Source organism: Rhinolophus ferrumequinum, chromosome 14 (genome assembly GCF_004115265.2).
Source record: "Rhinolophus ferrumequinum isolate MPI-CBG mRhiFer1 chromosome 14, mRhiFer1_v1.p, whole genome shotgun sequence".
In the NCBI taxonomy this organism is placed as follows: Eukaryota; Metazoa; Chordata; class Mammalia; order Chiroptera; family Rhinolophidae; genus Rhinolophus; species Rhinolophus ferrumequinum.
Window position 1 is genome coordinate 13,422,336 of NC_046297.1, and position 14,472 is coordinate 13,436,807.

At 36.2% G+C, this 14,472-nt stretch overlaps 1 protein-coding gene across 11 annotated transcripts in view; it reads right to left on the reverse strand.

Moving 5' to 3' along the window:
• CSPP1 (centrosome and spindle pole associated protein 1) overlaps positions 1-14,472 on the reverse strand; it is a 107,075-nt gene that overhangs the window by 49,155 nt on the left and 43,448 nt on the right. For 6 of the 11 annotated variants that reach the window (XM_033126708.1, XM_033126712.1, XM_033126716.1 and 3 more), the window contains exons 10-16: positions 13,755-13,825; positions 7,977-8,070; positions 7,271-7,328; positions 6,788-6,829; positions 5,167-5,375; positions 3,025-3,146; positions 2,565-2,643 (exon numbers count right to left, since the gene is read on the reverse strand). In XM_033126708.1, coding sequence (XP_032982599.1) covers positions 2,565-2,643; positions 3,025-3,146; positions 5,167-5,375; positions 6,788-6,829; positions 7,271-7,328; positions 7,977-8,070; positions 13,755-13,825 — 675 coding nt within the window. The remainder of the gene's footprint in view (positions 1-2,564; positions 2,644-3,024; positions 3,147-5,166; positions 5,376-6,787; positions 6,830-7,270; positions 7,329-7,976; positions 8,071-13,754; positions 13,826-14,472) is intronic. The other 5 variants (XM_033126717.1, XM_033126711.1, XM_033126710.1 and 2 more) reach the window with 2 other exon arrangements.

The following is a 14,472-nucleotide window of genomic DNA, read 5'->3' on the forward strand; positions in this document are numbered from 1 at the left end:
GTCAACAAATGGTGCCAGGAGCCAATGGACACCCATGGCCCCTCTCCCCTGCCCCACCAAAACACACCTCTGATCTAAGCCTCTACAACGATGAGGGGGGAAAAAAAATAGGAGAAAAATCTTTGGGACCTAGGAAGAGTACCTAGGACTCTGAAAGCGTGATCTATAAAAGGAAAAACTCATACACTGAACTTGATCAAAGTTTTAAACCTTTGCTCTGTGAAAGACCCTATCAAAAGGATAAAAAGACAAGCTGACAGAAAATATTTGCAAACCATATTATCTGACAAATAACTAGTATTTAAGATACATAAAGAATTCTCAAAACTCAGTAGTTTTAAAAACAAAAATTTCCATTAGAAAATGTACAAAAGACATCAAAAGACATTTAACCAAAAAGATTTATAGATGGCAAATAAATACTTGGAAAGGTGTTCAACATCATTATCATTAGGAAGATGTAAATTAAAACCCCAATGACGTATCACTACACACCTATCAGAATGGCGTAAATAAAAGTCACAACACCAAATGCTGGTAAAGATGTGAAGAAACCAGATTCTCAGCACATTGCTGATATGCATACAAAATGGTATAGCCTTTCTGAAAATAGTTTGGAAGTTTCTTACAAAACTAACCTGTAACTACCAAACAACGTACCACACAATCCAACAATAACACTCCTGGACAATTATCCTAAAGAAATGAAGGCTATGTTCATACAAAAATCTGTGCACAAATGTTTATAGCAGCTCCAGCCATAATAACTTAGATGTCCTTCAACGAGTGAATGGTTAAACAAACTATGGTACATCTATACCATAGAATGCTCCTCAGCAATAAGAACAAATGAAATATTTATACATGCAACACCAAATCTACAGAGAATTACGCTGACTTTAAAAAGTCAACCCCCACACAAATGGCCAAGAGATACATGAAAAAATGCTCAATCAAGTTCACTAGCTATTAGGGAAATGCAAATCAAAACCACAATGAAATGCCACCTAACACTTGTTAAAATGGCTATTATCAACAAGACAAGTAATAACAAATATTGGAGAGGGTGTGGAGAAAAAGGAATCCTCATACACTGCTGGTGGGAATGTAAATTAGTATAGCTACTATGGAAAACAGTATGGAGATTCTTCAAAAAATTAAGAATAGAATTACCATATGACCCAGCAATCCCTCTTCTGGGTTACCTACTGAAAAAATCTGAAAACATGTATCCATATGAGTCACGGTGGCCAAGACATGGAAACAACTAACTGTTCTTCAATAGATGATGGAAGAAAGAAGATGTGGTACATAAATACAATAGAATACTACTCAACTATAAGAAAAGATGAAACACTGCCATTTGTGACAACACAGATGGACCTTGAGATTATCATGCTAAGCGAAATAAGTCAGACAGAAAAAGTCGAAAACCATATGACTTCACTCACATATGGGATATAAAACTGAAAGCAATATACAAACAAGACAAACAAACAAACAAAAAAATCATAATACCAGTTCAGTGATTACCAGAGAGTGAGGGGGAAGATGGGGTGGTAGAAGAGGGTAAAGGGGGTCAAATATATGGTGATGGAAGGAGAGCTGACTTGGGGTAGTGAACACACAATGCAATAGACAGATGGTGTATTATAGAACTGTACACTTGAAATCTATATAATTTTATGAACCAACATCACCCCAATAAATTTAATACAAATTAAACAAAGAAAAAAGTTAGCTATTATTAAATAATTCCATTGATATAACACTCTTAAAGTGATAGTATAGAAATGGAGAAAAGTTGTTGCCAGTGGCCAAGGAGGGAGTACAAACAGCAGGGATCTAGGTATGTCTATAAACGGGCACGCTCATAAGGGATCCTTGTGATGATGGACGTGTTCTATATCCTGACTGGATCCTGTGTCATATGTCTGGGTTGTGATATTGTACCACAGTTTTGCCACGATGTTAGCATTGAGAGAAACTGGATAAAGGGGACACAAGATGTCTCTGTTATTTCTAACAATTCCACCATAGGAATCTACAGTTATCGCTAAATAAAAAGTTCAATTTAAAAAAACGATTCTCTATATTTATTGACCTGAAAAAAATGTTTATGATATACTATTAATTTTAAAAGCAGATCATAAAACAACATATAGGATATAATATCATTTTGGTGTGTGTGTCTATTTTTGTGAGTTTGCGTGTATACTCAGAAAGACTTCCCGAATGCACATTTAGCTGTGGCTCTCTCTGGATGAAGGAAATTTTAGGCGATTTCAATGTTTTGCAGATGTTTGTTTGTCTTCTTATTTATCAATAATATGCATACAAGACTTTTGTAATGAGAAAAAGTGATGTTATTCTTAATTTTAAAATGTGCTTTCTAGGAAATATTGACTTAAAAGCAATACTGTGAACATAATGGTTATGCAATAATTAGAAATGAAAATAAGTTATATCTGTTCTGAAGAAAAAAAATAATGAGTTGAGTAATATAGGTTCTAAGGGAGACAAATTAAGCTTAAAAGCAATTACTGTTTTAACGAATGACTTACATAATAGGTGGTGCTGGCTGGTGGGCAACGGGAGCGCTAACATAAGCTGCAGGCTGTGCTCCCACCATTCCTGAACCATCTTAAAAAAAAACAAACACACATTTATTCCAGAGTACCCATTTAATAACAATTATCCCTAAAAGAAAAGTCACACACTGAATATGTGACCCAAGGAAAAAAAATTCCTATTTCCTTCTGGGTTAGGAGTTAGCAGAAAACAATGCAAGAAAATGCAACATAATTATTTGTTTCAATCTAAATAGAAAGGAAATAACTATGAAATATAACTGAGTTTTAAAATAGGGCAATTTATTAAATCAACAAATGTATAATATTTGAATTAAGTAAAACTGCTTTTCTCATTTATGTATTTTTGCTTGTACAAAAAACAATTTTCCTGACTGAACCACTGGAAAAAAGTGTTTACCCTATAGACTTATATACATACAAGATAACTTACAATAAGCAAGACCAGGGTCCAAAGTATTCCTGGCTCCATAAAAATAGTACGCATCATCGTAAGGAGTTCGATAGCTAGTAGCCAAAGGGGGTAAAAGGGGAGGTGGAGGCAGAGGTGCAATCCTGTATCAAAAAAAAAATTGGAAAATTTTCTCATATTTCATTGTAATTTTTTAAAATCAACATATCATTCTTTTGCAAAAATGTTACTGAAATCTAATTACTGCTTTAGAAAAAGCTACAATACTATGTAAGACAAAAAAATCAGATTTGTTCCATCAACTAATATCTAATTAGTCACTATATGCGAATATTGAACAAATATGGTCCCTGTCCATCAGGAATAACACAGAAATAAACAGACAATTACAGCAAAGGACAGTAAATGAAACCACACAAGTAGACACGGAGTGCTATAGGAACACGGATAAAGGACATTTAAATCGCATAGGGGAGAGGAGGAGAACCTAAGGAAGCTTTCTAGAAAAGGCAATGCTTCAGCCATGTTGCTAGGAGTGAGTTAATCACAGAGAGGAAGGACAGTTCAGGAAGACGAGGGGTACACGACAGGATTACAAATGGCTCCCTATGACTGGGGGAGGAGGTGCATTTTGTAATTCTAAAAAGGTATTATTGTTCTCTCAAAAAAAGTTAACCATACGTGAAAAGAATACCACTTATGTATCAACAGTAAAGTCTTGACATAACTTTTAGGATTTCATAAAGTTAAAACTTCTGCTTCAGCACTTCATCACTGATTAGGAAATATCACTTATTTCCACCAAGGCAACATTTTCCAACAGTGAAACTGGAAAAGGAAAATTCCTTTAGATGAACAAAAAGAGAAAGGGGGCACCCTAGAATGTTCGCATTTTTAAGTGTATCTTAACACGTTGTCCCTTGCGGTATATTTCAAAATAATCCCGAAGGGCTCAGAAGGCATTCAAGTTCTCTTCAGTCATGAATACTTTTTACATTTACTACTCACTCAGTGTGCCCAATCTTACCATTCTCACTCCACAGATACATCAAGAAAGCAGTTGAAAAGTGCTATGAAAAATTGTCAATATCATTAAATTTTACATTTTTATAGAGATTTATTTAAGATTTAATCCTCACAACAACCCTGTAATTATAGATAAGGAAAAAATATTACTATTCCACTTTTACAAATGAGAAAACTGAAGTCAATAAAGGTGCAGTATGACCAAAATCCAGACAGTGAAACCAACCATTTTAATCCCTCAGCCAATGCTGAGACCATGACATAATGCTCAGTAATTCCAATTCCACCTAGTCTTTTGAGTCAGGAAGCAAATAAAACACCTGATTCATACAGTAAACAAAGTTCTGCAATTTGTTAGTAGTAAATAAAAGACCAAGGCCTTTTGTAAGAAAGTATAGCACAGAAAATATCACTGTTAAAAAAGAAAAACACCTGAGTAAATACACTCCTATAATTAATACATTAAGAGTAAGCAAAAAATAAGTTCAAGTCCCACAAAGAGAAGAAAGCACAGCCCAGAAAACATCAGCGCCAACAACAGGATTTTCTGTATGTATAGTCTAATACAGCATGCCGCCTTTTACCAACGGAAATCAAATCTTTGCCCTAGTACCTAAATTACAGTTCTATAATCTCAACAGTTTTCATTTTATGTATTTGAGTTACATGGCCCATGAGTAATCACACAGAAAGAGTTAAATGAAACAGAAGTTAAGATAAAGTAATACATATAAAGGAGCCACATTAGAAACTTTTTCTGCATAAACTGAAGGAATTATTCAATGTTTGCCAAGTGGAATTACAAAACTGAAGAAGATTTACATCTTTTATATGTTAAAAGGTATCAAAAATAGATATTCAAATATGTGACCTAAAACTAAATATTAAATGTACTTATGCATTCTAAAAATACTAAAGCATCTTTAAACAACAAAAGAACGTTATGATTTCCCTTGTTTTTATAATGACAGAAGACCAACAATGAAAACAGATTTCGAGAGAAATTATCTGAGAAATGTCATTAATTCTACAAAAATCTCTGAAGGTTAATGTAATCTGCTTCAGTAAATGCTTCTAAATACAAAATACAATGATACCTTATCTACTTCCCAAACAAAAAACATTTTAAACAAGCACCTGGGAGGCACCATTTCACCAAGGGTGCTGCTGAGGCCACTGTGCAAATCTTCACTCTGAGATGGGAAGGAGTGAACTGGAGGGATGGGTGGGGCAGATGGGGCCGACAAAGGAGGGAGAGGTGTCTGGAAAGCTACTCTGGGCCTTTCGGGTGGTATCTTCTCTTCATAGTGTCGTGGTGCCACACTAAACTGCTTTAGTCTATCAGGCTAAAAGAAAAAAAAATCTGTTTGTTACACATAATCACAAAATTAAAGGTGGAAGGCACCTCAAAAGGCTCTCTAATCCCAGACTGCCAGCACACTTTAGTCAGTCACAGAGGAACAGAATTTTAGAGCTAAAACAGAGTTTGAAGTTCTAGTCCAGGGGTGTCAAAACTTTTTTCAACGTTTTTCACCAAGGGCCATATGCAGTAAAATACACAAACAGTCGGGCCACTCACTCGAGGTGAAGTACGTATTGCCTCACCTGGTTTATTTAAGTAAACTAAATATATTTTTGGAATTTGCTGCGGGCCAATTAACAATGGATTGCGGACCGCAGTTGGCCCGCGGGCCGCAGTTTGACACCCCTGCTCTAGTCCTTATCATATAAACTGGGTAACGGAGGCTCCCTGAAAGTACATAAATCACCTAACATTTTGCCATAATAAATAATCAAGCAAAGACTAGAGCCAGGTATTAATCCTAAATATAAAACTCTCAATTATATTACAACACTATGCTGCTTCTCTATCCATCACAGTATTCTCTAGAACAGTCGGCAAACGTTTCCTGTAAAGAGCCAAACGGTAAATACATCAGGCTTTGCAGGTCATCCTTCTCAGCTCAGCTACAGTGAGTAGCCCAAAACAGTATGTAAACAGATGAGCAGAGTGTGCTGCAATAAAACTTTATGGACAAAAATCGGCAGTAACTGGATTTGGCCAAAGTTATACTATACTTTGCTAACCCCTGCTCTAGAATATCATTTTTGGGTCCTTTTCTAAGATTTGTACATCAAAAGGAAACCTAAAAGTAATGGTTAACTACTTGTATTATGTCTAATTTTATTTTTTATTCTCATAAAGCAACTTGACACTCTAGAGGTTGTTTCAAATATAAATAAGAGGGACCAACAAACACTAATGGAACTATAAATCCAAAGTTTAACATGCCATCATATTACATTAAAAAGTTCAAGACTTTAAAAGGAATTTTTTTGACTGTTAAAACTATTTCAAAGGGTATTTAATGATAGAAGAAAATAAATCTAACTTTGGAATTTATCCTTTTTTCCCCCACCATGTTTATCTTCCCCCAGAATGATTTCTCAGATTAATCTAAAAGTTTTTATTCTATAAGCTGTCAAAAAGCACACTAGGAGTGATGCCAGTGCACTATTAAAATTCTCTAAAGAGATAACCCACAGGATATACTCTTAGCCTAAGTAAAAGGAAATCAAAAATTGCCTCAAGTTGAATAATTTTAAGTTGCTATATTCTTTTTAAGAATGAACTTTTTAATGAAATTTAAGTTTCTTAATCATCATTCAAAAACGCAACTAAAACTTGCCTTAGCAAGTAAATCTACATATCCAACTACAGAAAAACTACACTTTGAGCAGAGCAATACATTATTACCTTCTTCTTACTTAACTGCAATGATGTAAGTAATTCATTCCACTTAATGAGAATTGCAAAAATTAAAGTAAAAAATAAGGTTATTATCTCTCTTTTTTCATTCAATAAAAATTACTTAAATATTGAAAGACAGGAATTAAAGTTTTCAGTTTCTTTGGAAACCAATCCAATATAAGGAAAGTAGTCAAGACATATTCAAGAATAACATGAACATCTATTGTAAATTAAACTGAGATAACTTTCCCATAGAATAGTACATTGAACAAAGTAGAAAGAACTAATCTGAAACAAACTTAAAAAAAAAAAAAGATTCACATATAAAAAAGGATGAATTACTTTAGGGAAATAAACAACTTTAGTTTATTACTGTTCAAATTTGTCACCTCTTACATTTCCCCCAGTATCGTCTATCTTTCTCCACTTGCTGCCACATTTGAGACTTATTTGAATGAAAGACTATTAAAAGATTCCAGGAACGCTTACGGATTTCTCAGGGTCCTGTGCTCCAGAAGCTGCAACCCTGAGTTCCAAATCCTTTTCTCTAAACAAAATCAAAGTTTTACATATTAAAAAGCATAGTCAACACCGTCAAAATTATAAGCGTTACTGAAACTTACACACAAAGTCCATGTAATAACATCTCCAAATACAAATCATTCCCTTAACTGACAGTAAAGCCTTAAATAAGTCTGAAAACTAAATTTTCTGATTTGGGGCAAAGTAAACCACCTTTCTACAAAAAAGACTATAAACACTGAGACTTGTATACAATATATTAATAAATACCTGTGAATTTATCGATATTTTTATACTGCATATTACATTGTTAAAAGATGAAATACTCTGATTGTGTATTTCTTACTATATATAGGATAGTATGGTGGGCAAATAGATAACATTAAATGCTACCCTAAATCAATAATTGAAGAAATTAATGCAGATATATAAAAGGCCAGTTACAGAATATATAGTCTCATTTGTTACCTCTGACAAAGAAAATGACCACTCTCATAATATTTATTTACCCTCATTTACAATGTTCAGATTGAAATCGAAGTGATTTACAAATACAAAATCACATTAAGAAAAATATCCCCTTATTTTACTATGTAATAGTTACCACCATGTCATTTTCACAAATGCATTTTAAATTCAAAATATCTCTTTTTAAATGCAAACCTTTCATTACCGTCTCTTATTCTTCTGTTGTTCAGCCATTTGTTCCAATAGTTCTAATCTGTATTTCTCTTTCCTTCTCTGAATGTGCTCTCGATCTTCCCCTCCTAGAAAATGAAAAAAGTCATCTTAACTCTTGAGCATATATGCAGCTAGAAACTCAAATATTTTTAAACCTCCATCTTTAATAACTATATCATAATTTCTGCCTAAGCAGGAAATATATAAAGTAAAATAATATGTATCACTACCTCTTCAACAATTAATTTCATCATTTATGAATATCTACTCTATCAAACATGACACATTAATCCTTTCCAAACCTCTACATTTAGTCCAAAAGCATCTTAAAATAAGAGAATGCTCTAATCCCCGTCTTCATGTTTCCAATAATTGGGATATCACCTCCACTATTATCTCCCACAAGCCCCTTGAATTTAACAAGTGCATCCAAAACGAACATCTCAAAAGCAACTGTCCCTCTTTGTTTTCTGTGAATGGCCTGATAAACAAGCCTCAAAATCTCACTGAAATTTTGACTGCTCCTCCTCTCTCATTCATTCCACACAAGGACCCTCTTTTCTATTCTCATAGCCATTAACCTGGGTTAGGGTCTGTCCACATTTCACCTGGATTGCAGCAATAACCTCCTAACTAGTCTCCCAAGCTCCCCCTCTCCCTGCTTCAATCCATCCAGCACACTTACATAAGACTGTCTTAAAATACAACACGAATCACACTGGAGCCCTGCTCAAAAAACTTCACTGGTTACCTCAATTCTACAGGACACACACACACACCTCACCCTGGTATCACTTATGTGAAAATCCAGTTGGGCAAACGTTTTGGATCCACAGACGATTATTACTGCGTATGTTAATGATACAAAATGACCTCTTAATCTAGACATGCATGATTTAGAATACTAACATCACAGGATATCGAAAAGGCAACTGAACCAGCAATGTCTCCCCTAACTTATTAGTGTCGCAACCATCAGTGGACACACAGAGTTTGTCCACTAAGCATAGATGTCAGCAAGAGTGGAGCGCCCCTAGGGGGAGAACATGAATTACATAAGGTTAATAATAATGCTTTATAATCAAAGTAGATATATCCATTCTACTTTTGATCATGATGGAGTATCAAGCACAGAACTTCACCTCCCACCATAAAAAAATCAATAAAAGTATGCAAAAATATATGAAATAATTTTTTCAGACAATGGGCATGAGACAGTACAGGACTGTAACACCAGAGGGAAGAACGATGAATGAGGTGAGCCCTTTAAGCACCCCCTTGTCTGCCCAAAGCAAATTCCAAATACAGGTACAGGGAGGGAGAGCCCAAACCAAGCTGGGAACTGAGCTAAATTGAGCAAATAAAGATCAAAATTTCAGGAAGGCTAAAATGCTGGCAGTTTAGGGCAAAGGTCCAAAAAGAAGCATAAAAAAGAGCTTTAGGGCCGGCCCAGTGGCTCAGGTGGTTGGAGCTCCGAGCTCTGAACTCCGAAGGCTGCTGGTTCGATTCCCACATGGGCCAGTGGGCTCTCAACCACAAGGTTGTCAGTTCAATTCCTCGAGTCCCGCAAGGGATGGTGGGCTCCGCCCCTTGCAACTAAGATTGAACACGGAACCTGGAGCTGAGCTGCCACTGAGCTCCCGGATGGCTCAGTTGGTTGGAGCGCATCCTCTCAACCACAAGGCTGCCAGTTCAACTCCCGCAAGGGATGGTGGGCAGCGCCCCCTGCACCTAGCAACGGCAACTGTACCTGGAGTTGAGCTGCGCCCTCCACAACTAAGACTGAAAGGATAACAACTTGCAGCTGAATGGCACGCTCCACAACTAAAATTGAAAGGACAACAACGTGACTTAAAGTCCTGGAATTACACGCTGTTCCCCAATAAAGTCCAGTAAAATCTTTTTTTAAAAAAAAAAGAGCTTTAGAGGGGTGGCCGGTTAGCTCAGTTGGTTAGAGCATGGTGCTAATAACACCAAGGTTGCCAGTTGGATCCCCACATGGGCCACTGTGAGCTGCGCCCTCCTTTAAAAAAAAAGAAAGAGGTTTAGAAATGCACAGAGGGATCCCTTCTGACTTTACTGTGCACGCACAGAGTGAATTCCCATTAGCTGGTCAAAAAAAAAAACTATGGAGGACATGAAAACAGAACAACTCTCAGACCTCAAGCAAAGTAGAAATTCAAGCCTCAGGCCAGCTAGAGTGAAGTTCTCGGTGATCCCCTGGGGTCTTCAGGTCACTCTGCAGTAGTAAGGCTGAACTACCCCTGGAAGGAAGGCTACCCTACATATCCCTAGCTAAGCTTAAAATAAGGCCTCACAAAGATTGATCCATAAGTAACAGAAAAACGTAACTGTGGGGGGCAAAATTCTGAGATCCTATGTTCCCTGCCTTCTGGTGCTGACTCCCTGTATAAACCCCTCCCCTTGAATGTGGGCAGGACCTATGACTTCCTTCTAACCAACAGAATATGGCAAAGGTGAAAGGAATTTGCAGATGTAATTAAGGTACCAAATCAATTTTGAATTAATCAAAAGGGAGATTTTCTTGGGTGGGCCTGATCTTACCATCAGGTAAAAGCACTCCCAGAGTTTAGAGAGTCTTCTTGCTGACATGATAAAGTGAGCAGCCAGGGTGAGGAAGCCCACACAAAAAGAAACAGCAGTTGGCCTCTAGGAAGTGTGGGAGGCCTTCAGCCGACATCCAGTAAGAAGCCAGGGTCCTTAGTAACACAGCCACAAGGAAGTGACTTCTGCCAATAATCTGAATGGGCTTGGAAGTAGAGGCTTCCCACTCAAGCCTCCACCCTGACTGACACCTGGCTTACAGCCTTGTGTGACCCTGAGCAGAAGAGCCAACTAAACTCCTGACCCACAGAAACTGAGATAATATGGGATGTTTTGAACCACTAAATTTGTGCTAATCTGTGATGTAGCAACAGAAAACTAATACAGTGACCCATGACCATTAGAAAAGTTAGTCAACAGAAAAAAACCACACAAACAACAGAGATGATGGAACAACAAACAAGGATGCTAAAATATCTACCATAACTATGGCCAAGTATTTCAGTGAAGAGGAATAACATGAGGAGAAAATGGAAGCTATTATAAAGAACCAAATAGAGATTTCTGCTTCTGCTTAGAAAGTAGAAAGCCACAAAATTGCTCAGACTGTACAATGGAAAAAAGCTAGTCATCGACAAAAATCATAACTTTTAAAAAGCCTATCAGAGAGCTGAGGTTATAATCAACCAGGTAAACTGAATTTCAAAGGGTATAAAAATCAATGCAAAGAGAGATGGGTGTTTTACCTTTGCTCGAACATGCAGAAAGAGGCAGCTGCCTTAAAAGCAGGTAAGAAGGAAATGGCTGAAATGGTAATTGCTTACGGCTCTGTGGGGGCTGGCATACCGTGTAGCCGCGCTGGATGCCCAGACACCAAAGGAATCTGCCCTCAACTGCCCCCCCCAGAATGCTCAGGAGAGACTGGAGATGGGGCAACACAGGAGACCTGAAAGAGACTCTTCTGAGGCCCAGACACACTGCTTGATTTCCAGACTCTTTTCTCACAAAAAGCAATAGCGAGCTGTAATCCACTTGCTGAGGGCAGAAACCTGCTCGGACCCAGCATTCGACACCACATACAAAGCAAAGAGCTGTTACTGTTAGGGGAAGGACAGGAGAGTCTCACACAAAACTCTCCACAGACAGCGAAGAGTTTGGCCACCACTCTGGGGAGGGGCAGGAACAGCGAAAAAGGCCGCTGTCTGAGAACCAGATGTGCAGGGTCAGCCTCAATCCAAGGAACAAGCGACAGCCATCTCCTGCAGAGGAAGGAGAGATGCGGGGAGAGCAATACTCTCTGGCGGGGGCACGCAGGCCTTGCTGGGAACTGAGGAAGGTGCAGGAACACTGAGCAGAGCCGTCCAGCACTCCAGGCCTCACACTAAGAATAAGGCAGTCAGAGAACTAACACTTCTCTTGAAGCAACTGGTGGAAGAACAGTTACAAATCATTAAGGATGTATAAGACGTGACCATTACTATCAACCAATTGCCTTTACTGATATTTATAAACAACAACACTCAACAACCACACAATGCACATTCTTTCAAGTACACACTAAACGTGCATCGAGACACTACAGAGGCATCAAAAACTTTTATTAAAAAAAATCACAGTGTGATTTATGGATGATGTGATACAGAATTGCACAACTGAAATCTATGTAATTCTACTAACAATTGTCACCCCAATAAATTAAAAATAAATTAAAAAAAAAAATCAAATCTGAAATAAATGAAATTATGCATATTATTTTTCTCACCATAGGGGAATTAAACAGTCAGTAACAAACAGAAATTTTAAAACATACTTGCAAATAACCCATGGTTCTGTTATAAACCCCACAATATATAATTTTTGCTCGAAGTAGTGAAGGGTCTTAATTTGTTTAAATAAAGCAAAGAGCTCCAAATGAGATCCTTGGGGCAAAATTATAGGAAGATAAATTTCAGTTCAATTGAAATAATATTATAATAACGAGAGCCACCTAAAGATGGAATGCGCTGTTTCTGGAGAGTAAATTTCCTATGGGTATACACAAATACAGACTAGGGAAAAAATATATAAGCATAAGAGATAAACCACTGGATTAAATGGCTTGAGTGGTTTGTTTCAAACATTAGAGTCTATTATCTCATCAGATATTCATCCATAATTCCTGGATTGCATTAATGATAAGTTCCTACCATTCATCTTTAAAATTTCAATTTATTGATAAAATTATTTGTCAGTAGGCTCTCAACACAGAAAGCCACTTCTCCAATTTTTATCATGTTTAACAAAATACATCATAAGAACGAAGCCTTTACACTGACCTACTGATAGGTTAAGTTGGTCAATTCTCACTTAAAGTGATTACACTAGAACAAAACACTAGGTACTATGCCATTTTTGTCACAATAACCATTTTTTCAAAGAAACTAAGGTCTGAGACTATCACGCAATTATATACCTCTAAGTCAAGATTTAAATACTGACTGCTTTTAGGTTGAATGAACCTAACCTGTTATCCAATTTTCTCAAATACTTCACTAAAACCAAATTTCAAGTAATTTTTTCTAATAGTTTTTACACAAAGAACAGACCTCTTTTCTATTTAAAGTTACACACAGGAAATAAGGTTCTCTTTACACTGTTTATGAAATTAAACTATGACAAGATAACAAATCAACATGCTTATCTTAAGCAATGTCCTTCATTTCTGATAAAAATAACGAGAAAATGTGGATTATGATCATGATTTGAACAAAACACCTCAGAAACTACTTGGAAAGACCATGGCAAAGAATGTTTATCAAAAATAAAAAGGTTTATAGTTCAGGGGAATTAAACTAAAATATAAGGCAGTTTTTTGCTCGTTAAAGAAAAATAATGAAGAAAAAAAACTATCACATATAAAACAGAATATAAGAAATAGCCACACTACAACAAAGTGCTACTAAAGTATGAAATTAAAAGCTTATTATTGAAATTAATATTGCATTTATCATATATTGAAAACTCATCACTAAAGTTACTTAGCTCTAAAATTAGAGCTATATAACACATGTTAAATGCTTAGCATTCTGTCTACCATAAAGTAGGCACTAGATAAATGTTTTCTATTATCACTATAAGTAGTATTAATTACAACACTGAGTTCTCACTAAAGACCTTTTATAAAGCACTCTGAAAAAGTCTAATCAACTGGAAGTTGTGTACCTACCAAAGAGCATACCCACAAAAGGACTACATATCTCTCGGTTAGTAGATCTGGATGGTTCATTGTCTTGAGCACTGAAACAAAAACAAGAAGAATTAGAAACCAAATAATTTTCAAGAATCAAAAATTTAGAGTAAAATGTAGGTATGAGTTATTGGCCTTTCAAAGTACAATGGCTATTATAACAGTAACATAATTTTAGGAAAAATTATGGCATTTTATCTCTTTATACAGTGGGACCCCAATGCATTCAGGCTCTCTATATATAACCTTTTTCTTCAGATTGCTTCCTTGGCTCTATAGATACCCAATAAAACCATTTTTTTCTATATAAGAACAGTTACTTCAGTAAAGAAAACGAATATAAGTATACATAAATGCTTATAAAAACAAAGAAACAAAAAACAAAAAGCAAAAAAACAGAGAAAGGTGGTACGTATGCACACACTTGGAAAAAAAGATCATCCCTAAGACTCCTTTCCTTGAAAAACAACTTCCTTACAGAAACCTTCATTAATTAGACCCACACATCAAATACTCCTATATCAAGCACTTTTATAAATTACTTTTCTTCAAAGAAAATAGACACCTTTCTTGACACATGACAGTATCTTCATTATACACTATAGATTCAGAACCATTTATTCTTGTGTATGATACAGGAAAGCCACCAAATGATAAAAACTATAAAGATAACATGCACATAAAATACATATAATTT